The 25,443-nt window shown below is 44.5% G+C and overlaps 1 protein-coding gene across 1 annotated transcript in view; it reads left to right on the forward strand.

Annotated features, from left to right (window-relative positions):
- Positions 1-25,443, forward strand: part of NTN4 (netrin 4) — a 252,953-nt gene that overhangs the window by 137,725 nt on the left and 89,785 nt on the right. The window contains exon 4 of the mRNA XM_073620153.1: positions 7,880-8,006. Within this exon, the coding sequence (XP_073476254.1) occupies positions 7,880-8,006 (127 nt within the window). The remainder of the gene's footprint in view (positions 1-7,879; positions 8,007-25,443) is intronic.

The following is a 25,443-nucleotide window of genomic DNA, read 5'->3' on the forward strand; positions in this document are numbered from 1 at the left end:
TTATAGAAAGACTGGTTCTGCACTTATCGAGGAAGATAAATGGCTTCTTGAATCCAAAGCTGATCCCCAGGCTTCCCTTCCATCCCCCATCTAAATTTTGCCCAGAGACGGGCTTTAAGCTGGCCAAAGATTTTATAATGTTGTCAGAGGCAGTAGGTACTCACCTTCTAAACTGACAACTGAAGAATCTTAACTCTTCATTCTCACCTTATAACATATTGTATAGATACTCTTAGTAGATACTCTTATAGATACTCTTTGACCTTTGGCACTTCTCTTGACTCTTTATCGGCAGAGTCAGTTGAAAATCTCAGGTGTTATTTGCCTTCACAATCATTTAAAAAGCCTGATAGTATTTTGAAATCATTGTATTTGTGTATTTGTATTTGTGGCCCTAAACATCATTCTTGCACATAATATAATCCTGGGGATACAGTTTGTTGTTAGCAGCCTCTTCAGCAAGACTCACAAATGTGCTCTCACTTTTAAGGCTTGTTTTTCCTTCCTGTATATATCTCTGATACAACATTATAGAGCAGGGGTCTACAAACTGTGGCCCGTAGGCTTGATGTGGCCTTTTGCTTCCTTTTAACCAGTCCATGGGGCACTATTCCTTCTACTGATATGAGGCACTATTTCTTTTACTGACACCAAAGACGGCACTATTCCTCCCACTGACACCAATATGGATTTACTCTTCCTCTCACTGAAACCAACATGGGTTTACTATTCCTCTCACTGACACCAGAGATGGGGAACTAATTATCCCACTGACACCAATTGTGGGGGCACTGTTCCTCCCACTGACACCAATGATGGGGCACTATTTCTCCCACCAACACCATTGATGTAATTTTTTACTCCCACTGACCACTAGGCCTATGGAATTGTCTTACTCCTACTGATGCATTTTTTACTCCTATTGCCCACACCCCCTAAAGTTTGACAGACCCCCTAACGTTTGAAGGGTAGTAAACTGGCCCTTTGTTTCAAAGGTTTGGAGACCCCTGGTATGGAGTGTCGTAATCAGAAATCAATGTAAAGAGAGTACATCATTTGTAAGCTAACCTTTGAAGTTTAAAGGTTATAAAAGGTTAAAGGTTTTTTACCTTAATGCATTCTCTGCATTAAGGTAAAAAATCCATTGACTCCCGCTGCTGTCGATCAAATCAAGTGACAAAGGAGCGGGGGCGGGCAATAGATGATGGACACATAGACGCACATAGTGTGGCTTGTGATCAAGCCCACACAAGTACTGTAACCCCTCCCAGTAAACAGTTTTCTAGGGCGGTACTCAAATGGTGGAGGAGCCAGAAGCTCTAGTGGAGGACCTAAGAAGAAGAGGATTGGGGCTGCACAGACCAGGTAGGTATGAAATGTCTGTTATTTAAGAAAAAAAATACTGAACCCTAATATCACTTCAATTCTATATAAATGACTCACTTGTATGCTGTAGGATTTGCTTCCTCTTTCATGTAATCTTCAAAGAACTGAAAATGCATTAATTTAAAATATTTGGATGTATCCTTTTCAAGGTTCCATTTGGTTTGTTTTATATTAACCATAACAGTAACACTTTTCAGCAGATACTGTATCAAACATACCGAATGTCTGGAGAAGCTTCTAAGACTTCTTATAATAAACAGAGATACAGGGTATGGCGAGAACCCCTCTGAAGCATATTGAATGACAGTCGTATTCGTGTAAACCTAGAGCTCTGTGCAGAGACACGCTGCTGTTGACTGATGGACCTCAAAAACAAGTCAGTCCCATATGAGCAAACATTTCATGTTTTAAAAGGAAATTCAGGCAGTGTTCAAATAGTTTGCATCTTCAAAAAGAAGAAAATGCCTTCTTTACACAATAAAACTGCATATATCAATAGATAACACTGACAAATTAATACTGGTATTCAAACTGTCAGTCAAGTGATAGGCAGTGTGCTGCTTATGTATACACATCACTCTGCATAGAAATGAAAAATCTATTGAGTACAATGACACTTCACTTTTTAAAGAAGAATTGAACTCTTGAAGCTGTGCCAAAAAAAAGCAGGTTGAGGGCAAATAATAACCAGTATTGCTTGTGGTCTACTTGCAGCAGACCTTTTCCCAATGACTAACTTACCATGCTTTGTTCTGCACTGTGGTGTCCGTTTATGAAGTAGTGAAATCTATTCACTGCTTCATTCTCCGGCATTCACAGTGAAGATCTTTCTCCTCTGTGTGCCTGTTTATGAAGCTTTGTAGATCACTTCACCTTCTGAGGAGTGAAGCGATCTACAAACGCTTCCAACAGTGGAGAACGGCCCCTGATACTGGAATCTCGTGAGACTTTACGAGATTAGAGTACCAGAAATTCACCAAAACACAAAGATGTCAGTTTATTAAGCAGTGATAAATCATCACCGCTCAATACACTGACAGACGGCGTGGATTAATGTTAATAAAATAATGAGTCCCCCTACATTATATACATATGTATACACACACACACACACATTATATATACATGTATATACACACACATTATATATATATACATATACACATTATATGTATATATATATGTATACACATAAATATGACAGGGGGACATGGTTACAGTGTTGGGGGGTCTGAACGAGGCATAAGGAAGTTAAAAAATCTTCCTCCTTCCCCCTCAGATCCCCCCAGATTTCCTCTTCACTCCCCGATTCACCACCTCTGAGCTGGTGAACCTAGGAGTGTGAATTCTGACTCAGATCGCCAGTGAAGCGGTGAGATCACCGCTTCATAAACTGGCCGTTACTGTGTCATTCATGAGGATTCTCCATGTGTAGAGATAATCGGCGGGAGAACAAGTTCAAACATGTTCTCCCCCGATTATCACTGTTTCATAAACTGTTTATGGACTGTGATCAGCGGTGATCCTCGGGATCACCGCTGATCACTGCTTCATAAACGGACACCTGTGTCTGTGTGGGAGCAGCAATCCTGGTAGATGCAGGACTTTGCTTCCTCATGGCAGAGCCTCCAGACAAGAGAAGAGTGAGCAGCACAGTAGTGTCATAAGTCCTTCTGTGCTTCTCACTCTTCTCTCCAGGCATGTATACAGCTATGAGGCTTTAGATATAGGAGTGCCTAGGTTCCCTTACACACCTGCTATTATTTTACATAGAATTTAACACTAAAGGTAACATTTTCAGGATACTGAAATGTTCTCTATAATTTAAGAAATCTTCACTTTATGAGTTCAGGCCCACTTTAGGCTCATACTGCATTTGAGGAGTATTGAGCAGTGGAAAATCAACCGTTTTTTTTGTTTCTTCAGCTCTTTGGATGGTAGCAGCAGTAACATCCATCAGCCTGTGCCAATTCTCCACCGGCTCCTGGCTGTAAAGGGAAAGTGATCCAGCGGTTGTACAGCACTTTGAAAGTGTGGGTGGTGTGGTCCCCTCCTGCCACATCACTCCCCATCCCCCCGCATGGTTCCTGGGCTCTCACACTCTTACGGGAGCCTGGAACCACATCCACTGCCTTCAGAATGGCGAGCAGGAGACCGAGAAATGGCTGTTCCTCAATCCCTGCATGGAATGAAATGGGAAGTAGTGATGATTTTATCACTTCCTGTTTCAGAGCCATCATTTACTGGCTATAACAGCCAGGGAATTATGTAACCAAACAGATCTGTGCTTGGTTAGATGTTTTGGAGGGCAAGGGAGACAATGGGGTCTATTAGACCTTCAGTGTTGTACCAAAGAGTACCTGTTACCTGCCCAATGCTGTTGCATATGGGTTTGTTAACCCCTTGTACTTGTAAATAGGGTTGCACCAAATTTTTTTTTGGTGCCGAAACCAATACTGAAAATGAAAAATACACTAGACCGAAAACCGATACCGAAAATGACTGTATACATTTTTATAGAACACATTGCTAATAGTATTAGCAAAATTTCCATGCGGTGCACCTCTAGCAGATATGATGCAGGAGATGGTCAGAGACTGCAGACATGATACATGAGATGGTCAGAGACTGGGGACATGGTACAGGAGATGGTCAGAGACTGTAGACATGGTACAGGTGATGGTCACGGGGGAGGAGCCACAGCCGGACACAGACGCTGGGATGGTAGATTGGACGGGCTGAGGACAGGGTTTTTCTGAGCAGGGAGGGAAGCAGGCGACAGTCAGCCCACCCCTGGGCGGGTGTGCCCACACTAGTGCCCCTGCTAACACAAGGAGAGCAGGAGGGAGGGACACTCCCGCAACGGGCGGACCACGCCCCCTTTTCAATATCGGCTGTTTTTGTCATTCGCCCGAATGACAAAAACACCGTTGTCGGCCGATAATTTTCGGCAGCCGAAATTTTGGTGCACCACTGCTTGTAAAGTAACATTAAAAATTAATAAATACATTTAAAAAATTTAAATGATAGAAAAATGTATTTTAAAAAATTAAACGTAACATCCATTGGTTAACATTCTTTGGTCTGCACAAACCCACAAATGCAAATGCATGCACAGGGTGCTCACATATATGTAAATCACAACTGCATCACACATCTAAACTGATGAGTAGTAAAGGCCTAAATCGTTAATTTTGACAAATTCATTGTCAAATTTCGATTTCGTTTTAGTCATAGTCTTTTGACTAAAATGCCATTTTACTTTAGTCATATTTTAGTCATCTGAATCGTTTCGTTTTAGTCATATTTTGGTAGACTAAAATAGTGTTAATTTAAATATTTGAAAATGAAAATATTTTGTTGATGAAATTAACACTGCTATGTAGATTTTTTGGTACAATTGTTTTTCGTGATATCAGAATTGCGCGCTTTTTTTAAGGATTAGCATGTTTGCTATCTATTTACTCAACACAACTGCATCTTTTATATCTTACCAAAAAACAGGGTTTTATATTTTCCTTATGTGCACTAAAATTAATTAAAGCGGAGTTCCACACAAAAATGGAACTTCCGCTTTTCGGAACCCTCCCTCCCTCCGGTGTCACATTTGGCACCTTTCAGGGGGGAGAGGGGTGCAGATACCTATCTAAGACAGGTATTTGCACCCACTTCCGGCATAGACTCCCATGGGAGTCTATGCCTCTTCCTGTCAGTCCGCGCTGTCTCCTGGGAAACACACAGCTCCAAGGAGATAGCGGGGACCAGTTACGATGCGCAGCACGACTCGCGCATGCGCAGTAGGGAACCGGGAAGTGAAGCCGCAATGCTTCACTTCTTGATTCCCTCACCTAGGATGGCAGCGGCAGCTGCCGAGAACCGAGCGGGTTCTCGGCGTCGCCTGCCGACATCGCTGGACCCTGGAACAGGTAAGTGGCCATGTATTAAAAGTCAGCAGCTGCAGTATTTGTAGCTGCTGGCTTTTAATATTTTTTTTTTTTTTTTGGCGGTTTAGGTGGACCCCCGCTTTAATTATATTTTTTCCTGATAATATGCATTTGATAAACAATTGCGCAAATATTATGCAATTTATTCTACAAGGCCTTTGTTATCAGAAAATATATAAAGTTATGGGGAATCTAAGTCATTTCATGGCCAAAAATGCAGATTTATAGATGTGTGCAAAATACTGTTGCTTGCTGTTTTTGTGCTTACAAAAAATTATAATTGATATGGCAAATTAGGCTTAAAGAAGAGGTCTGGGTTCATAAAAGAATAAACATCCATACGCACACCTATTCTGCAGCATCAGTGTGATGCTGCAGCTGTCCCATGTCGGCTCTAAGACCGAGAACTAAGCAATCACATGACACTGTCAGTTACTGCTCTCTGCTCTGCTCCTCCAGCGCTCACTGGTGTGCCAGGCTAGAGAGGGGGCGGTTGCAGCTGCCTTAGCCTCTGGCTCTCGGTTGTGTGCTGAGAGGCAGAGCCAGCTGTCAATCAGACAGCTGAGTGGATCCAAACAATATTGTCAAGATCCTTTCTGAGCATGAAGCGACTCTCCCATATCCGCTGACAGCAGTCAATAGCCTGCTATAATCTTACCCTGGGTCACAGGAGAACAAAAGTAAATGTACTCCTGTGACCCACAAGAGAAGTATGGTCAAAAAGTCTTGGCCATACATCTCTTTTAACTGCTTGCTGCCCATTTGACGGTGGGGTGGTGCAGCTCTCGTTCAGGGACGCCATCATATGACGGTGTCCCAGAACGGCCGCTCTCATGGGGGCGTGCGGCGATCGCGGCCGCGCTGTGTTGCTAGGACATGGCGCGACCCCGATCTCTGTAAAGAGCTGCGTCCACGGCTCTTTAACCATGTGATCGGCTGTGTCCAATCACAGCCGGTCACTTGTAAACAGGGAAGTGCTGGTAATCGGCTTTCCTCGCCTCACACTGACAAAGTGTGAGGAGAGGAGAGCCGATCAGTGGCATCTCCTCACAGGGGGACATCTAAAAATTTAATCAGGGCACTGATCATCAGTGCCCTGATTACAATAGTGCAATACAGTGCCCACCAACCAGTGCCCACAATACACCAACCAGTGCCCACCAATGCCAACTATTAGTGCCCAACAGTGGCAGCAATCAGTGCCCACAAGTTCCACCAATCAGTGCCCATTAGCGATGCCAGTCAGTGCTGGCAATCAGTGGCACCTATCAGTGCTGCCCATCACTGCTGTCAATCAATGCCCATCAGTGCCACCCATCAATGTCCATCAGTGCCCATCAGAACCGCCTATCCATGCTGCCTATCAGTGCCCACCAGTGCCGCCTATTAGTGCCCACCAGTGCCACCTAACAGTGCCTATCAGTGCTCATAAGTGCTCATAAGTCCCACCTATCAGTGCCCATAAGTGCGCCATATTAGTGCCTCCTCATCAGTGCCCATAAGTGCCACCGCATCAATGCCCACCAGTTCAGCCTATCATGCCCATCACTGCCTCCTCATTAGCGCACATCAGTGAAGGAGAAAAATTACATAGTTACAAAATTTACTGACAGAAAAAAAGTAAAAAACATTTTTTTTTTTCAAAATTTTTGGTCTTTTTTTTTTTTTTTTTGCAAAAAAATAAAAAAAACAAGCAGTGATTGAATACCACCAAAAGAAAGCTCTATTTGTGTGAAGAAAATGATAAAAAATTTGTTTGGGTACAGTGGAGCACGACCACGCAATTGTCATTCAAAGTGCGACAGTGCTGAAAGCTGAAAAATGGCTTGGGTAGAAAGGGGGTGTAAGTGCCTGGTTGGCAAGTGGTCAAAGTAGCACTAAAGGTAAACCTTTTTTTTCAGGCCATACATTATACATTTTTTTTTTTGTTCAACCAGCAGGTTGAACAAAAATAATGAAACACTTCTTCCATCCACACACTTGATGTCGTTGGGGGATTACGCCGCGGAGCCATTCTGTTCTGACCCTGCCATCAGAGTACAATGATCAGTGTAGCCAGCTATAGCCGGTGGCACTAATCGTTCAGGGGAAAACAGACACGATGGCTGTATACAAGTCGATTAATAGATTGACTTGTGTACAACCAGCCTGCCCATACATGGATCGAAATTCGGGCCCTGGACCACCTGAATTTCAATCCATGTATGGCCAGCTAAAGTTTGTGATTTCTTTTAATTTCACTTTCAATGATAACGGTAAACATGACTAATAGAGAGCATGAATCTCTCTAATGGGGGCACAGACAATAACACAAACCTGACAGGTGTTCCAATCCCTCTCCACTCCATCCAATTCTAACAAAAGGTTTTGCATTTAGGTCAAGCATCTTATAGTATTTTTCAGATGATTTTGGAGTTTTGCCTTTTAGTCCCCTGAAAGTCATGATAACTATAATTCAGTTTAATAATGTGATAGAAAAATTAATTAGTGTGAGCCGCCTATCATAATTTGTACTGGGTGTTCTTATGTTATGTTTGTGTTCTATCTAGGTCCATGGGCGATGCATTTGCAAGCATCACACAACAGGTCTCCACTGTGAGCTTTGTACCCCCCTTTATAATGACCAGCCGTGGAGAGCAGCAAATGGAAAAACAGGGGAGCCTAACATGTGCAGAAGTAAGTGGGAGCGGAGAACCCTGAGATTAACCCAAGGATGGTTGAGTTGCTTTTGTGAATGAACTGTGAAAACCATACATGACGAGCTGTATATTTCACATTGTTTTCAGATGACTCTGATGTTCCCCCACCTCCTCTTTTTCCTGTTTTTAATCTCTTCTTTTCCTCCTGTAACCCCTTGCCCTCTTGCACAAGGACATCTAAACATCTTTCTGTCTTAGTCAAACTGACTATTTTTTTGTTTTTTCAGTTTTATATAACTGTGTAATCCTGCGTTAAATTGTACTATGTGTCATCACTGAGGTGGATTACATATAAGGACAAGTCAGTGAATAAAATACTGATGTCCCAGCTTGATTGTTGAAATGTGATGCTTTATGGTGAATCATTGATTGCACCCAGTTTCGGTGCAAGGAATGACATTTTTTGCTACACAAACAGCAGCCATTCTCCTAATGTATTTTTGTAAAGCTATCCATGCACATTTGGCCATGATTCTGCATTAGGGACACCAGACTGACAACACACTTTTGTACAAGTGCTTTGCTTTGTGTCATATGATTTTTACATATAAACTGGTGCTATGATATGTATCTGTGCACACTTGAACAAGTTTCATAAGCTATACATGGTACCTAGCTGGTAATAGCTTCTTATGCTCTGTTAAAAAAAGAAAAAGGACCCCCCCTTTTGCTTAACAGGGAGATTTTGTTAGAGTCCAGAAAGCCACGCTGTATAATCATCAATGCCACTTACCATCAAATCAAATTGTTTTCTATGAGTTCAGAAATGGCCCAGCCAAGCTTCCTGGTATAATGAAAGCATGCCCTATGACCAAACAAGTTGATTAGGACTGTATTTTGCACATTCATTATCTTTCTGGGTGCCCTTGATTCAAAACAGATATCCCGAGGATGACCATCCTATTCCTAATGAATGGCTATGCTATTGTATTGTATTTCCCAGGCCCATTTGTTATTGTATACACAAAATTAGGCCAGCATCAGGGATGTTTGCTCAGTATATAAACATGAGCACCCTAACAATTTCAGTCTGCGAGGCTATGTATTTACAATATTAAAAAGATGTTTTAATGATTAGATCATAGCTATACATGCAGCTTTCTTTAATCGCTAATGCTGAGTTTAGTCAAAAGACTGCTTGGTACTTTTGTGATAATGGTTTTAACCGCTTCCTGACCGCCTCACGCTGATACACTGTGGCAGAAGGGCACTTACAGGCAGATTAACGTACCTGTACATTGCCCTTTAAGAGGCGGCTCGCGAGTGCGCGCGCCAGGAGCGCCGTGATCGCGGGTCCTGCGGACATCGGTACCCGCGATCGCCTCACGGTGAGGAAGAACTGGGAGATGCTAATGTAAACAAGCATCTTCCCGTTCTGCCTAGTGACACTGTCACTGATCTCTGCTCCCAGTGATCGGGAGCAGCAATCAGTGTAGTGTCACACACAGCCCCTCCCCCCCACAGTTAGAAACGCTCCCTAGGACACACTTAACCCCTACACCGCCACCTAGTGGTTAACCCCTTCACTACCAGTGACATTTTTACAGTAATCAATGCAATTTTTTAGCATTGATCGCTGTATTAATGCCAATGGTCCCAAAAATGTGTCAAAATTTAAAAAATTTGGGGAAAAAAATTGGAAAAAAAGTTTTTTAAAAATATTTTTTGGGGATATTTATTATAGCAAAAAGTTAAAAATAATGTGTTTTTTTCAAAATTGGCGCTATTTTTTTGTTTATAGCGCAAAAAAAAAACGCAGAGGTGATCAAATACCACCAAAAGAAAGCTCTATTTGTGGGGAAAAAAAAGACATCAATTTTGTTAGGGAGCCATATCGCACGACCGCGCAATTGTCAGTTAAAGCGGCGCAGTGCCGAATCGCAAAAAGTGCTCTGGTCATGAAGGGGGTAAATTCTTCCAGGGCTGAAGAGGTTAAAAGGGATTTACAAATTTTTTATGTAAGAGTGAATGTGGAGTTACAGTATTGAATAGGAAAGAACCCCTAGGGGTGGGATTTTTAAGGCACTGCCAACAAGTAATACAGGTAAAAAAGTTATTTTATTTTTAATTGTATAGAAAAATACATAGAATATTAGACAAACTCATGGACATAGAAACATCAAATTGTGCACATGATACAGAGATCCTGTACCCAACGCATTTTGGAGATGAGTGTAGTCTCCTTCATCAGGGAATAACAGGAGATGTATAGTCTATAAAATACAAATAGTTAACAATCAATTTAATATATTTCACCCAAGATAAATTGCCCATAAAAGGGGGCCTAAGGTGCTAGTGACATCTTGTTCAATTGCACATACATAAGAATGTCCAAATCCATTTTAAAAGAGGGACCCAGTCACATAGAGTCATCCCGCCATCCCGCCATCCCATCCACACTCTCACTGCTTAGAGTAAATCTGTATATAAAAGGTGTCTCAACCCAAATGGTTGTCCAGAAAAAAGATATGTATATATGGACTGAGCCCCCAATCAAGGGGAAAGGAGAGGGGTCTTGTCCTCGGTTAGGGCAGACCACGTGTACTGGGGCCTATATGGCTGGAATCCTGGAAAAGATGTAATAAAATATTTATATCAATATAAAGTAAAGAAACAGATGTAAAAGATGTAAATAAAGCCCAAACAAGATAAACTTGTAGACAAACGTACCTACAATGTGAGGTCGCATCAGAGTACCGGCAATCAGGCTAGAAAGGACACAGATATCTGCAGATGCTGGGAAATAGTCCAATCGCTATTTCATCAGAAGGCTGTTTATAATCCCACATTAGGAAGAAAAGGGGCACAGAAACAAAATGTGGTGAGTGTGAGTGGCCACCCATATAGCTATATTTGTGTCCAAACAAAAAGTATAAGAATGAATGTAGCAAAAGTCTCTATATGACTCACTGTGAGCATGTTAAATCCCCCGTCCGCACATCCGGATGTGTCCACCTGTTAGCCATGCCTGTGCGCCTGTGCTGTATGGATATTTATGTGCAGGTTAGGATGGAACGTACTGCCCATCATAGGAAACAGCTGAGCAGCCGTAAATTGTATCAGATACCATGAAGGCCCCCTGAGCTGCGCCAGCGCCAGGCCTTCCCACAGCGCATGCGCATGACGCATAAGAAGCTGATGGCATTTATGGCATATCAACAGATATTTTTCTGTATTTGTAGGGATCTTAAATGGGATAAACACAAGAAAGTGTGCATGTAATGTAGTGGTTTTTTGCATTGTTTTAAATTTTGTCCTGACATACACTTTAATACTACATTATAAAGAATAAATTTAGTGAGCCTAACACCATGATTGGGGCAGGGCATTTGGATGGAACAGAAAATTCCATGGGAAATATCATCTTTAGAGATACAATATAAGAAGCTTGAAAGTAATTTAACTTTCCAGAATGAATAAAAAACTGCTTCCAAAATTATATATACAAGGGTTCTTCAAAAAGTTTCCACACAGCCAATTACTACTCTTCGTGCCCTCACCGTTTTCAACAAAAATATAAAAGTGTATAAACTTTTTGAAGACCCCTCGTACATATATTTGTGGCCCTGATAAAGTACCACTGGGATGCTTCATTTATTTAGTTACAAGCCTGATGGTAAAGATCTGATGTGTAACTATTATGCCGCGTACACAGCTACAAAAGTCCGACAGCCCGTCCGACAGACTTTCGACGGACTTTTGGCGGACTTTCAACAGACTTTCTAACGACCGGACTTGCCTACACACGATCACACCAAAGTCCAACGGATTCATACGTGATGACGTACACTGGACTAAAATAAGGAAGTTGATAGCCAGTAGCCAATAGCTGCCCTAGCGTGGGTTTTTGTCTGTCGGACTAGCATACAGACGAGCGGATTTCTGAGTCCGGCGGAGTTACGACGTAAAGATTTGAAGCATGTTCCAAATCTAAAGTCCGTCAGATTTGCGACTGGAAAAGTCTGCTGAAGGTCCGAGGAAGCCCACACACGATCGGATTGTCCGCCGGATTTGGTCCATCGGCGTCCGTCGGACAAGTCCGGTCGAAAAGTCCGACAGTGTGTACGCAACATTATACTTCTGGTTTTTGTTATTCTGTATATTTTAGATGTGAATAAGTAGAATATCTCAATATGCTTTGTGGCCTCCTATGCATATCATGTTGCCAGTTATGCCTGTTTTTATTCAGTGAATGGTTACGTGTGGAAAATTTTCCAAGCATTACACATAAAGTTCAACCAAGAAATCCTTAGGAAGTGACCATGGCACCAGCTAACAAACAAACAAAATACATATTTTCTTACAGTAACAACATAAAACAGTAATTTCTCTGGAGGCTGCTCATGTAGAGTTTGATCAATTTAAATCCTTTCTACCAAAATGACAAGTGCATCAGAGAATGTGCTCTAAATAGCTAGGCTTTCTGTAAGCATAGTTCGTGTCAGACTTCTGAATATTTTTTTTGATATGATAAAAAATATAATTATATACTCTCATAAAAAATATACTCAGAAGGAGCAGGCCGAAAGGCAAAACTTTTCTTTTTAGTTTTGGATAGAGTGGAAAGGGATTTGAAAGCTTTTCAGTCTTTATTGCTGTTTGTGCCCCGATAGGGAGATTCACCCTCTTTATTTGCCTTGTGTTTCGTCAGATTAGGCGACCCATCAGATTTTGCTACACACACTGTTAGCTCCCATCTTCTGCAACCCGGAGTTCCCACCTGGGTTAGTACCAAAATAATTTCAATGGTGGCTTAATAAGGGGTTACTAAGAATTGGCGATTACCTTAAAGGGTAAGTTCACCTTTACAGAAAAATCTGTAGGGTGAACTTACACAGGATACCGTCCTCACCTCCCCACCAGTCCTGCTGACCTGGAGCACGACGATGACCCGCTAGGAGACTTTGGGTCGCCGCCTCACTGGTCCGGGGCTTAGAAATCCCCTGCAGCTTAATCTCCAAAACATACCTCGTCAGGAGGTAAGTTTGGGAGCATTCTAATTGGTCAGCTCCGTCACAATCGGAACCTGCGTAGCACGTCCAGTCACCGCAGGCGAAGAGGAGAGAGAGAGATTTCAAATCACCTGACCGGTACAGCGGCGATACGAGCTGTCAGTGCTGGGGATCGCCAGTCTCCAGGTTAGAGGGTTGGGGGGGGGGGGGTCCAGTGTAAGTTTACCTTACAGGTTTTCTGTAAAGGTGAGCTTACACTTTAGTGGAAACCAGATATACTCTTTACAACACTTTAAAGACAAGGTGCAGATACCGGCTAGTGAAATATTCCGATATAATCAAATTGTGTCCTTTGTCAGATGAAAACTTAATCTAATAGTTGGGCTTCTTGCACTTATGACTTTTGAGTTGTCATGATAGCCAAGGGGTCTTTTGGGGGGGACGAATATCTGCAGTTTATGCCTCCCACACTGAACCAAATTCAAAACTCTCCTATATGAACCAATGGGAAAAGGACCTGAATCTTACTTTTGGCCTGTCTCGAGTGGCAGGATTTTGCCTACGCTTTATCTAAAGTCTCTATCAATACCAGGCTAATTGAAGCCAACTATAAAACACTTTTGCGTTGGTACCTGGTCCCTATTCGGGTGGCTAAAATGCATCCATCCACATCGCCTGTTTTCGACGCTGTGGTCAGTTGGGGACAATGCATCATATTTGGTGGCAGTGCCCCCTAATGACTAGTTTTTGGATTCGGATATTTAATTAAATTAATTCAGCGATGGGGGTGAACATCTGTAGATCCCAGAGGTTGCTCTGTTCCACAAACTACCCGATGAAGTGCCCAGGAAATTAGTAAAATTAATCACATATGTATTGTTAGCGGCAAAGATCACTGTTGCTCGGCATTGGAAACAGGTGGTTATTCCTCTGGATTATGTTAAAAATAAAGTTAACTGGATTATGGTTAATGACAAACTCACTCACATACTCCATTATACCTCAAAAAAATTTATAAAATATGGGACCCATGGATAGTCAGACAATCTAAAATGTCAGGTAGCCAGAGAACAACGTAGTAGAACAACAAGCAGGATCTGGAGCCAGAAGGAATGTCTGCCGACCAGCATTGCCTTCCTGACAGCCTATACCCTACAGGACAGCCTAAACAGCCTGATATTGTGGGGTTGAGGACTGCCACAGATACCAGCCATCCAGCCATGACTCCGCCGAAAACACCAAAGGCCACCCTGGCTAAACTGGATCAATATCACCGCCAGGAGAAAGAAAGTGCTGGGGAAGATGGCAGCGCCACGTGCAGTGAGCGGGATGCTCTGGGAGACGACAAAGCAAAAGTGCTCAAGGCGATCACATTCTGCCGGACGTCTTTGACAGCCAAAATAGAGGAGGTCAAATTAGACAGCTCGCTTATACAACAGGACTTCCAAAAACTCAGTGAGCGGGTCACAACAGCCAAAACCTGCATAGGTTTGGTGGAGGACGCCATTACGCCGCTCCAGATCAGCTCGGATCGTATGCAGCTCCAAATCAACCAGATCCTGAGCAACCAAGACGATATGGAGAATAGGCCCCGGAGGTACTACCTCCGATTCATCGGGCTCCCAAAGAAGCTGAGGGTAAAGATCCCACCACCTTCCTGGAGCAACTTCTTGTTGACACCAATGGCTGCGAGGCCTTCTCCCCTACCCTAGCGGTGGAAAGGGCCCACTGTATGCCTGCCAAACCTCCTCCCCAGGGGGCTCCCCCACACGTTTATACAAAAATTCTTGAATTACAAGGACAGAGATGCAGCGCTGCGCATGGCTAGGGAAAAAGGTAACATCCACCTTGGAAACTCTAGGATCACCATCTTTCCTTACTTTTCTGCCGAGGTACAGAGCCGCTGCCAGGGCTTCATGGAGGCGAAGAGAAAGCCCTGGATTCAACATCTTAAATACTCTATGCTATTTCCAGCTGTCAGAAACCATGAATCAGACCGAGACAGAAGTACAGTTAATCACACTTGTTTAATAATAATAATAATAATAAAAAGGTAAACAGAGTAAGTGTAGTCAATACATAGCCAGAGTTCAGTAACCAGATCGGGTAGTCAGTCAATGCCAATGTCAGAGAACCAGAGATCAATGTAGTAGTACAGCAAGCAGGATCAGGAGCCAGAAGGGACGTCAGCCGAGCAAGTCTTCAACAGGAACACAGGAGAAAGTCTCTGAGATGTGAACAAAGGCGAAGGCAGAGATGAAGTGAGCTGGACGGCTTTAAGTAGCCAGGACTGACAAGAAGATCATCAACAGCTGAGTCACTGTGGAGGGAAAGGAGCTGGCAATTAGCCAACAACTGAGCGGCCAGCTCAGGGAAGGAAGGGCTGAGCCCAGCCCTGACAGCACCCCCTCCTCAACGACCCCTCCCCCTCGGAGGACCACCGGGCTTGAGGAGAAAACGTCTATGGAAATCACGGAGGAGGACAAGGGCATGTACATCTGAGGATGAGACCCAAGAGCGTTCCTCCCAACCGTACCCCTTCCAATGCACCAGGTACTGTATGCGCCCACGGAACCTATGGGAGTCAACAAAGGATTGTACTTCATACTTCTCATGGTTCTTAACCTGTATAGGGTGAGGACGTGGCACCGAGGTGGTAAAGCGGTTGCAGACCAAAGGTTTCAATAAGGAGACATGAAACACATTAGAGATTCGCATACTAGGAGAAAGGTCCAATGCGTAAGCCACTGGGTTAATTCTGCGAAGGATATGGAAAGGCCCAATAAGCAGAGGTGCGAACTTCAAAGAAGGAACATAAAGTCGGAGGCTGCGAGATGACAGCCAGACTCTGTCCCCAACCTGGTAGGAAGGCACCATAAGGATAACTGTGTTGCCCTGGGAGTTGGGTAACTCCACAATGAAATCCATAGACAGGTGGGTCCAGGGCCTCTCTCCATTGGGTATGGGTTGTAGGAGGCCCACTGGAAGGTGTCCTGGAGTCTTATTCTGAGCACACACGGAACAGGCAGCTACGAAGGCGGTTACATCAGCACGTAGACTAGGCCACCAGAATTGTTGGGAAATGGCCCAAAAGAGTTGATTCTTTCCAGGGTGGCCAGCAGCCTTGGGAAAATGGTAAGTCTGGAGCACAGCAGTACGGAGACTCTCTGGAACAAAGCAGCGGTCACAAGGTTTCTCAGGAGGAGCATCGACTTGAGCAGCAAGAATTTTGTCACCCAAAGGAGAAGTAAGACTAGTGCGAACCGTAGCCAGAATACGATCAGGAAGAATCACAGGAACCGGAACCGACTCCATCTTGAAAGTGGAGGAAAATTGTCGTGACAAGGCATCAGCCCTTACATTCTTAGTACCGGGTAAGAATGAGACAATGTAATTAAAACTCGACAAGAAAAGAGCCAATCGCGCCCTCCTGGGAGAAAGGCGCTTAGCTTCAGACATGAATGTGAGATTCTTATGGTCAGTAAGAATGAGAACCGGCACAGTGGTACCTTCAAGGAGATGTCTCCATTCTTTCAGGGCTAAAATAATCGCCAACAGCTCTCTGTCACCAATGTCATAATTACACTTTGCCGGTGATAATTTCTTGGAAAAGTAGCCACACGGATGCATAGCGCACTCAGAGTTAGGACTTTGAGACAGAAGGGCGCCAACTCCAGTCTCAGAAGCATCAACATCCAGGATAAAAGGCAAAGTAGGATAAGGATGTGCCAACACAGGAGCAGAAACAAAGGCAGCTTTGAGACTCTCAAAGGATTTAATGGACTCCGGAGACCAACTCTGTGGGTTGCCGTCTTTCCTGGTCATATCAGTCAGGGGCTTGACCAGAGACGAGAAGTTACGAATAAACTTCTGATAATAGTTGGCAAAGCCAAGAAAACGCTGCAGAGGACGTAAACCCACTAGTCAAGGCCACTGTAGGACCGCTGAAAGTTTCACTGGGTCCATCGAAAAACCAGCAGTGGAAATGACATAGCCCAGGAATTTAACCTGTTTACAATGGAATTTGCACTTTTCCAATTTACAATACAGATTGTTCTCTCTTAGTCTCTGAAGAGAGACATCTGTGTGGTGGCTCTCCAGGGACTTGCAAATTGAGGATATCGTCAAGATAAACCACCACACATAACTGCAACAAATCTCGGAGGACATCGTTAATGAACTCCTGGAGAACTGCCGGAGCGTTACAAAGGCCAAAAGGCATTACGAGATACTCAAAATTGACCTGATCTTGTATTAAACGCAGTTTTCCACTCGTCGCCCTCCTTAATCCTGATGAGATTGTATGCCCCTCTCAAATCAAGCTTCGTGAAAACCGTTGCTCCCTTGAGGCGGTCAATTAACTCCGTAATCAACAGAATGGGATAGGCATTCTTAATCGTGAAACAATTGAGGCTCCTATAATCGATACGGTCTCAGTTCACCACTCTTCTTCTTCACAAAAAAGAAACCAGCACCAGCAAGAGACGAGGATTTGCAGATGAAACCTCGAGAAAGTGCGTCTGCAACATACTCCTCCATGGCCTTATCCTCCAAGACCGACAAAGGGTAAACCCGGCCACGAGGGGGTATGGCACCAGGTTGAAGGTCAATTGCACAATCATATGACCGGTGTGGAGGCAAAGTACCGGCTTGACTTTTGCCAAAGACATTGCTAAAATCGCGGTACTCCTCCGGCAGGGAGAAGAGTGAAGAGGTGCACAGGACCTTGGCTACCTTCTGCAAGCATCTCTCACTGCACTGCGGCAACCAGGACAGTACCTCAGCACGGAGCCAATCAAAAGAAGGGTTGTGCCTCTGTAACCAAGGATAACTAATAACCAGCGGAAACTTAGGTGAGGAAATAACTTGGAATTGGATTATCTCATGGTGAAGGGCCCCTACGGCCATGGACAGTGGAACAGTCTCATGAGTCACATGGGCAGGCTGTAGAGGTCTCCCGTCAAGAGCCTCAATGGCAAGTGGAGTGTCACACAGCTGCAGCGGAATCGAGTGCTTTGATACAAAGGCAGCATCAATGAACAGGCCTGCAGCCCCAGAGTCGATTAAAGCCTGTATCTCGATGGATGACTCAGCCCAAGACAGGGTAACCGAAACCAGGGGCTTATCTTTCTGGGAAACTGGAGACAAAACAACGTTATCTATGGTCTGTCCGTGACAGGACCTCAAGGTTCAGGCGGTCCTTGGATGGGTAGGATAAGACTTCAAAAAGTGACCAGCCTGGCCACAATAAAGGCACAATCTCTCCCTCCTCCTAAGGGCTCTCTCATCCGCAGAGAGACGCGTGAAACCCAAGTGCATGGGTTCATCTTCACAGACCGACTCAGTACCAGAGGCATGGGAGGTGAGGGAGGCAAGGGTGGGACTGCAAAGCTCGGAGACAAATGTACAGGAGGCTTGCGCCAGCGCTCCTTAAAAAAGAGTCTTTCTCTGAGTCTGGAGTCAATGAGGATGGCAAATGTGATCAACCTCTCCAGCTCAGTGGTTATATCTCAGGCTGCTATCTCATCCTTGATGTTATCCAAGAGACCATGAGAGAAGGCAGCCACAAGGGCCTCATTGGTCCAAGCAACCTCTGCTGCCAGAGTACGGAATTCAATGGCGTAATCGGCAACAGTTCTCGTACTCTGTTTGATGGACATGAGGCTCTTGGCAGCAGAAGCAGAGCGTGCAGGAACATGAAATACCTTTTGAAGGAAGCCACAAAATCTGGGTAACTCAGGATGTCTTTGCGTCTCCCATAGAGGGTTTGCCCAGGCCAAGGCTCTCTCAGAAAGCAAAGATATCATGAAACCTACTTTGCTTCTGTCCGTGGGAAACGCCTGGGGCAGCATCTCAAAGTATATCTCAACCTGGTTGAGAAACCCTTTGCATTGAACTGGATCGCCCCCAAATCGCTGGGGAAGCAGAACAGAACCAGACATGCCTCTTATAGAGGTAATACTTAAGGCGAGTCCCTGCACAGAGACTGGAGCAGCAGCAGGGACGGCCTGCAACACAGGTTGTACCGGAGAAGCCATAGTGGAAGATTCCAGGTGAACCGTGCAACTAAGGAGCATTTGTAACGCCAAGGCAAACTGATCCATGCAGTGATCCTGGTCATCCAACCTGGAAAAAATATTACCAACAAGTGGACTGACTGCATCTTCTGAATTCATGGCCTTCGCCTACTGTCAGAAACCATGAATCAGACCGAGACAGAAGTATAGTTAATCACACTTATTTAATAATAATAAAAAGGTAAACAGAGTAAGCATAGTCAATACATAGCCAGAGTTCAGTAACCAGATCGGGTAGCCAGCCAATGCAAATGTCAGAGAGCCAGAGATCAACGTAGTAGTACAGCAAGCAGGATCAGGAGCCAGAAGGGACGTCAGCCGAGCAAGTCTTCAACAGGAACGTAGGAGAAAGTCTCTGAGATGTGACCAAAGGCGAAGGCAGAGATGAAGTGAGCTGGGCGGCTTTAAGTAGCCAGGACTGGTGAGCAGATCATCAACAGCTGAGTCACTGTGGAGAGAAAGGAACTGGCAATTAGCCGACAGCTGAGCGGCCAGCTCAGAGAAGGAAGGGCTGAGCCCAGCCCTGACACCAGCTTGCCTTAGAGTCGAGAGAGATGGCCGAGTGTTCTTCCTTGAGGATCCTGAGGAAGTCCTTACCTGGTTGGAGTGCCCAGAGCCCTCCCGAAGGGCAGCGGAGTGACCTGGCCGAACATATCCATCAGCACTACGGATCGTCCATCGCCCTCACCTACATATTACGCACCGCCGCGGGAGTCTGCAAAAGCATCGAATTCTGGTATGTTACTTTCTAGTTGTCCCCCCCTGGCTGTCCATGGCACATACCCTCTAGCTCCTCACCCTTGGGTTCTCCTGAGACCCCCCTTTGCCTTCCTCTGCTTTAATCCTATATAACTGTAACTTGTAAAGAGTGTCTCCTATACTAAGGACCTCCTATTGACTGGTCGGTCCCTAGACATACCCTGGAGACTGTAATCGCGGAGCACGATCAGTCCTACACCCCGTATGCATAATACAGCGAATTTTTGCCCCCCCCAGCAACCGGAACATACATCTCTCTAATATGTGACTGCAGCGCTTTGGTTCCTATTGACCCCGCACTGTACTTTTGGTTCACAGTACAAGAAGAGCCTGTTGATCTTTATTTGTGGGCCTCATGTCACCCGCACCATTCATGCAGACCGATCTCTGCAGATTTTTTACACAACAGCAGGACATTTGGTTTTTACCTGCTCCCGGTTGTCACTTACCTTTGGTTTTAGGCACATACCTGCATCAGTTAGGGAAGATGCAGAAGGGGGAGGGGAGGTTCGTTTTTACTTGATGGAATGCAATACAGCAGAATGCAAGCTGATACTAATACTGCATAGATGACAAACCTTTTATTCGTGTAATTTGCATAATGTCTTCATACTAGACCAGGAATTTGGACCATATGGGAGGGGCGGGCCACTACTGCTACAGCTACACGATATATCTTAATGTCTGACCTATGGCCTATCTAATAAAAATGCTTACTTGGAATTTACGTGGGCTTGGGGACAAAGTAAAGAGATCTGCAGTTTTATCATTTCTCAAAAAACAACGTGCCGACATTGTAGTGTTGGTAGAGACACACGTGGAGGGTCGGCTCCAGATGGCACTCCGCCGACCATGGACTGGGTGGGCCTACCATTCCTCCCACTCCTCTCATGCACGCGGAGTTTTGAGCTATGTAATGTCCAGTCTGACCCACAGGGGAGATACGTCTTTCTTTCTGTTAAATTGTATGGTGAACCTTTCCTACTGATGGCATTTTATGTACCTCCCCATTTAGTTCTGCTATAGTTACAGAGGGCTTGCTGTATATGACTCGTCATCCTTTTAATCAAGCATTGTGGCTAGGTGATTTTAACGGTACGCTGAACCCAGCATTAGGCAAACTTTTGCCCTCACCATTACCTACTACAGCTCCAACCCACACTAGAGTCTCCCGACTCATCACCTCCTTTAGTCTCAGTAACACCTGGCGTCTTAAGTTCCCACTCAATTGAGCTTACTCCTGTTTCTCAGCCACTCATAACACCATGTCCCGCATAGACTTCATACTTATCTCTAACACCCTTGCCCCAAGATTACTGAGAGCTGAGTTCTCCCCTAGACTACTTTCATACCATAGCCCATATTGGATTAGCCTTTCCGTCCCGTTAGACAAACCACCCCCTACATGGTGCCTGAATCCGTTTTGGCTCACCCTGCTATCGGAGGATGATGAGCTTGGTAACAGTTGGAGAACCTATTTTTTAGCGAATGACGGATCTGCATCCCCAGATATAGTATGGGAATCCTTTAAACTGCACGCACATCTGACCTCCTGTATCAACAGGCTGAAGGCTAAATCGGCGACCACACTGTACGGGGCAATGCAGGATCTGTCCTCCTCTGAACGGGGTACATGTCAGACCCCTTTCCTGCTGGGGCTGCCCAACTCAGGTTACAAACCAGGGTGGTCAACCAGCTACAGCATGAGATGGCCAGGAGAAAACTTCTTTGCCAGACGAAAATTGTTTGAACATGGGGAGAGAGCGGGTAAACTGTTGGCCTATCTAGCACATAGCAAGGATAGACCCCCTACTGTCATTTCACTTACTGGCCCTTATGGGGAAAAGATCATGGAACCCCAAGCTGTTACTACCAAATTTAGGGACTTCTTTACCCATCTTTACATGTCCCAGGTTTCCACCACTGAAGTTCAATTGGAGGATCTACTAGTGGAAATCACCTTCCCACAGCTAAACGACACCTAAATGGCTATGCTAGACGCACCTCTTACACTCGAAGAAATAACCACAGCGATTGCGAGCTTCGCCAGATCCAAGGCCCCAGGTTCAGATGGGTTTCCAATAGAATTTTACGCTCAGTACAGCGAGATACTTACTCCCAAGCTATAGTCCCTCTATAACCATTTATTTGACAGCTTCACCCTACCCCCATCGATGGGCGAGAAGGTTATTATCCTCATACCTAAACCGGGCAAGGACCCGGGGCTCCCGGAATCATATAGACCCATATCGCTCCTGCAGGTAGAAAAAGATTTTGGCCAAAGTACTTGCCTTTCGACTTAACCCAGTGATACCAACCCTGATCCATGCAGACCAAGGTGGATTTATGCAACCTCAGAAAATTATATATTAGCTTGCAAGCGACACTTACTAATGTTGGGTCCTGAGTGGTGGTGGCTTTGGACACCGCCAAGGCTTTTGATTCGGTGAAGTAGCGATACCTTTGGGGATGCCTACGTAGCTTTGGCTTCTGACCTAATTTTATTAAGTGGGTTCAATTATTATATCTGGCACCCAAGGGTAAGGTAGTGGCCAACAGGAGGGCCTCCCAGCCGTTTGACTTATCCAGGGGCACTAGACAGGGCTGCCCACTGTCTCTGCTCCTTTACTCCCTGGCAGCGGAGCCCCTTGCAATCTCCATTAGAGAGGACCCCAAGATCCAGGGTCTCTTCCTTTGATCCCTGACTGAAAAAAATAGCTTATACGCAGACGACACGCTACTATATCTGGCAGACTCTACCGCATCTCTTCAGAAGGCATTACATACGATCGAACACTTTGGTCAGTTCTCCGGCCTCAAAATTAATTGGGAAGTTCCAAATATTGCCCATGGATAGTTTCCCCTCTCCCAAGCTACAGGAGCAGTTACCACTCCAGCGAGTAAACACTATCAAATATCTTGGAGTATTGGTGAATAGGACACCAGTCCCCCTGAACATCGAGCCCCTTTTCAATCTCAAGTCTAAAACTCAGGTGTGGGTGAGACTGCCGCTCGGTGTGTGAGGCCTCATTAATATCATTAAAATGATATTACTACCTAAAATATTGTATATGCTTTGGCACACACCCGTATACTTACCCTTGAAACTTTTTAAATCAATGGAGGCCATACTCAGGACATTCATTTGGGGTACCAACAGACACAAGCTGGCCCGGAGAGTCTGACCTGGGTGAAACGGCCCTCCCTGACTTGAATCTCTATTACCTCGCATCCCAACAGTCTCAGCTATACCACATAGACAAAACCGACAGACTCAGATTCCTCACACACCTCTGCCCACAATGGGCGCAACTAACCACGGATCCACTTACCGCAATCGCAGTGAGTCATAGTGGGAATAACTCCAAAAGAGACAATGGATCTCTCTTGTACCAATATAGGCGCATATGTGACATTGCCACTAAAATGTTAACGACCCCTAAATATAACGACTATACCCCTCTATGGCACAATAAAGTACTCTCAGAGTTTCTTTCGATCCCTGACACAGAGATATAGAGCGAACATGGGATAAATTACTTACACCACATAATGTCCGATGGCACACTTAAAAACTTCGAGGGCCTCCAAAACAAGTTCATGCTGCCCAATTCCCTGTTATTTAGATTCTTTCAAGTGCGCCATGCAGCTCAAGCTCAGTTTCCCCAACCTTTACCACAGTCTACCCCCAATGTCATCATGACAGTAGTTAAGGGTGAGGATCCACGAAGGCTGCTTTCCGATTTTTATGTCATGCTTCTAACTGCATCATCTACCACGCTAGCTTACAGCCTTAAACCAAGATGGGAAAGAGAGGTGGGTCCACTGGAGGATGAGGAGTGGAGTGAAGCACTTCACTCATGCAAGACTGTATCCCCCCAAACTCTCTGACAGGTTGACCCAGTTGTATGTTGTGCACCGAGCATACCTTACCCCCCTAAGAGTCGCCCGCTATAGGCAACAGTCTTCTACCTCATGTACAATGTGTAACCAAGCGACGGGCACTTTTTTCCACTTCATTTGGGCATGTCCGGTCCTTCAGGGTCTATGGAAGCAGGTTGTAGCTTTCCTCCAAATTCACTAAAACATTCTTACACGAAACATTGTTTTGTGCTAAAAAAAATTATAGCCAGACAGTGGATGAGACCCATTCCCCCCAGCTTCAACGATTGGAAAATAGATATGAATAACACACTTCCCTACAAGAGGTTCATATACATTAACAGAGGTTGTCCAGATAAGTACAACAAAATCTGGGATAGGTGGCTTGGGTCCGCAGACAATTGCACTGGTGGTTCGTAAAGCTATAACCCCTCCCAGCGTGGAATTTCATGAATAGCTTAGACGGTTTTCAACCCATTTGATTGCCGCTGAGTCCATTGTTTAATCTGTATAAGTTCCTGACATGCTGTGTTTACATGTATATAAGCCACATATCTTTGTTATATGCATTTCTCCAGTATTGCCTCATAACTTGCAGAAATATGTTCAAACTGTAAATGGTTCAATAAAAACATTTTCAAAAAAAAAAAAGGCAGAGTTTGTTTTTTATCTTAATGCATTTTATGCCCTGTGCAAAACCACTGCATAGAGCAGGTAAGTATAGTTTGTTATTTTAATAGAAAAAAAAAAGACTTTACAATCACTTTAAAGTCTTGTTTTTTTTTGTTTCAAATTAACAAACATGTTATACTTACCTGCTTTGTGTAGTGGTTTTACACAGAGCAGCCCAGATCCTCCTCTTCTCAGGTCCCTCACCGGCGCTCCTGGCCCCTCCCTCCTGCCGAGTGCCCCCACAGAAAGTAGCCTGCTATGGGGACACCCAAGCCGAGCCGCTACTCTGTGTCCATTCAGACACAGAGCTCAGCTCGGCCCTGCCCCCTCTTTCTCCTCATTGGCTCACTGACTTTGTTTGACAGCCAGGACATGTGGACTGGGACTGACTTTGATTGACAGCAGCCAATAGCACCCGCTGTGTGTTTCAGCCAATCAGGAGGGGGAGTCCCAGACAGCCAAGTCTCTCATGCAACATCGCTGGATCGAGATGGGGCTCAGGTAAGTATAAGGGGGGCTGCTGCAAACAGAAGGTTTTTTATCTTAATGCATAGAATGCATTAAGATAAAAAAAAAAAAACCTCTGCCCTTAGAACCACTTTAATTAGATGCTGCATATCTTAGTTGCCTAATAAGCAAGACACAGAAGAGAATCAACACCAGAGGCTGCAGAGATTCAAATGGCAGCATTAACAGGCACAGCTGAAACATATAGCTGCAAAATATATAGGTCTTAAAAATCCAGATTTAAATAATGTTATGGTGGTATACAACCAATGAGGGTTTTGTGAACGTTTTATTTTGTAGGTTAAGGTCCAGTGCAGTACTGCTAAACAGACTCTCTTTGCATCTCCTCAGAATATGTGGATGTCTACGAGCATAAATTATTAATAGAAATAAAACCTTCAATGCACTTTCACATGTACACATACAGTATTTACCTGTGGGTAAGGTAACATTTTTATATTTGACATTCCTACTTCCACGTCACAAATGGAAACAATTCTATGAGAACTGATAAGAATATGATTACTTTAGTAGGAAACATGTTGTCTTCCACCTCTCCAAACCA

This window comes from Aquarana catesbeiana, linkage group LG03, assembly GCF_042186555.1.
Source record: "Aquarana catesbeiana isolate 2022-GZ linkage group LG03, ASM4218655v1, whole genome shotgun sequence".
NCBI lineage: Eukaryota > Metazoa > Chordata > Amphibia > Anura > Ranidae > Aquarana > Aquarana catesbeiana.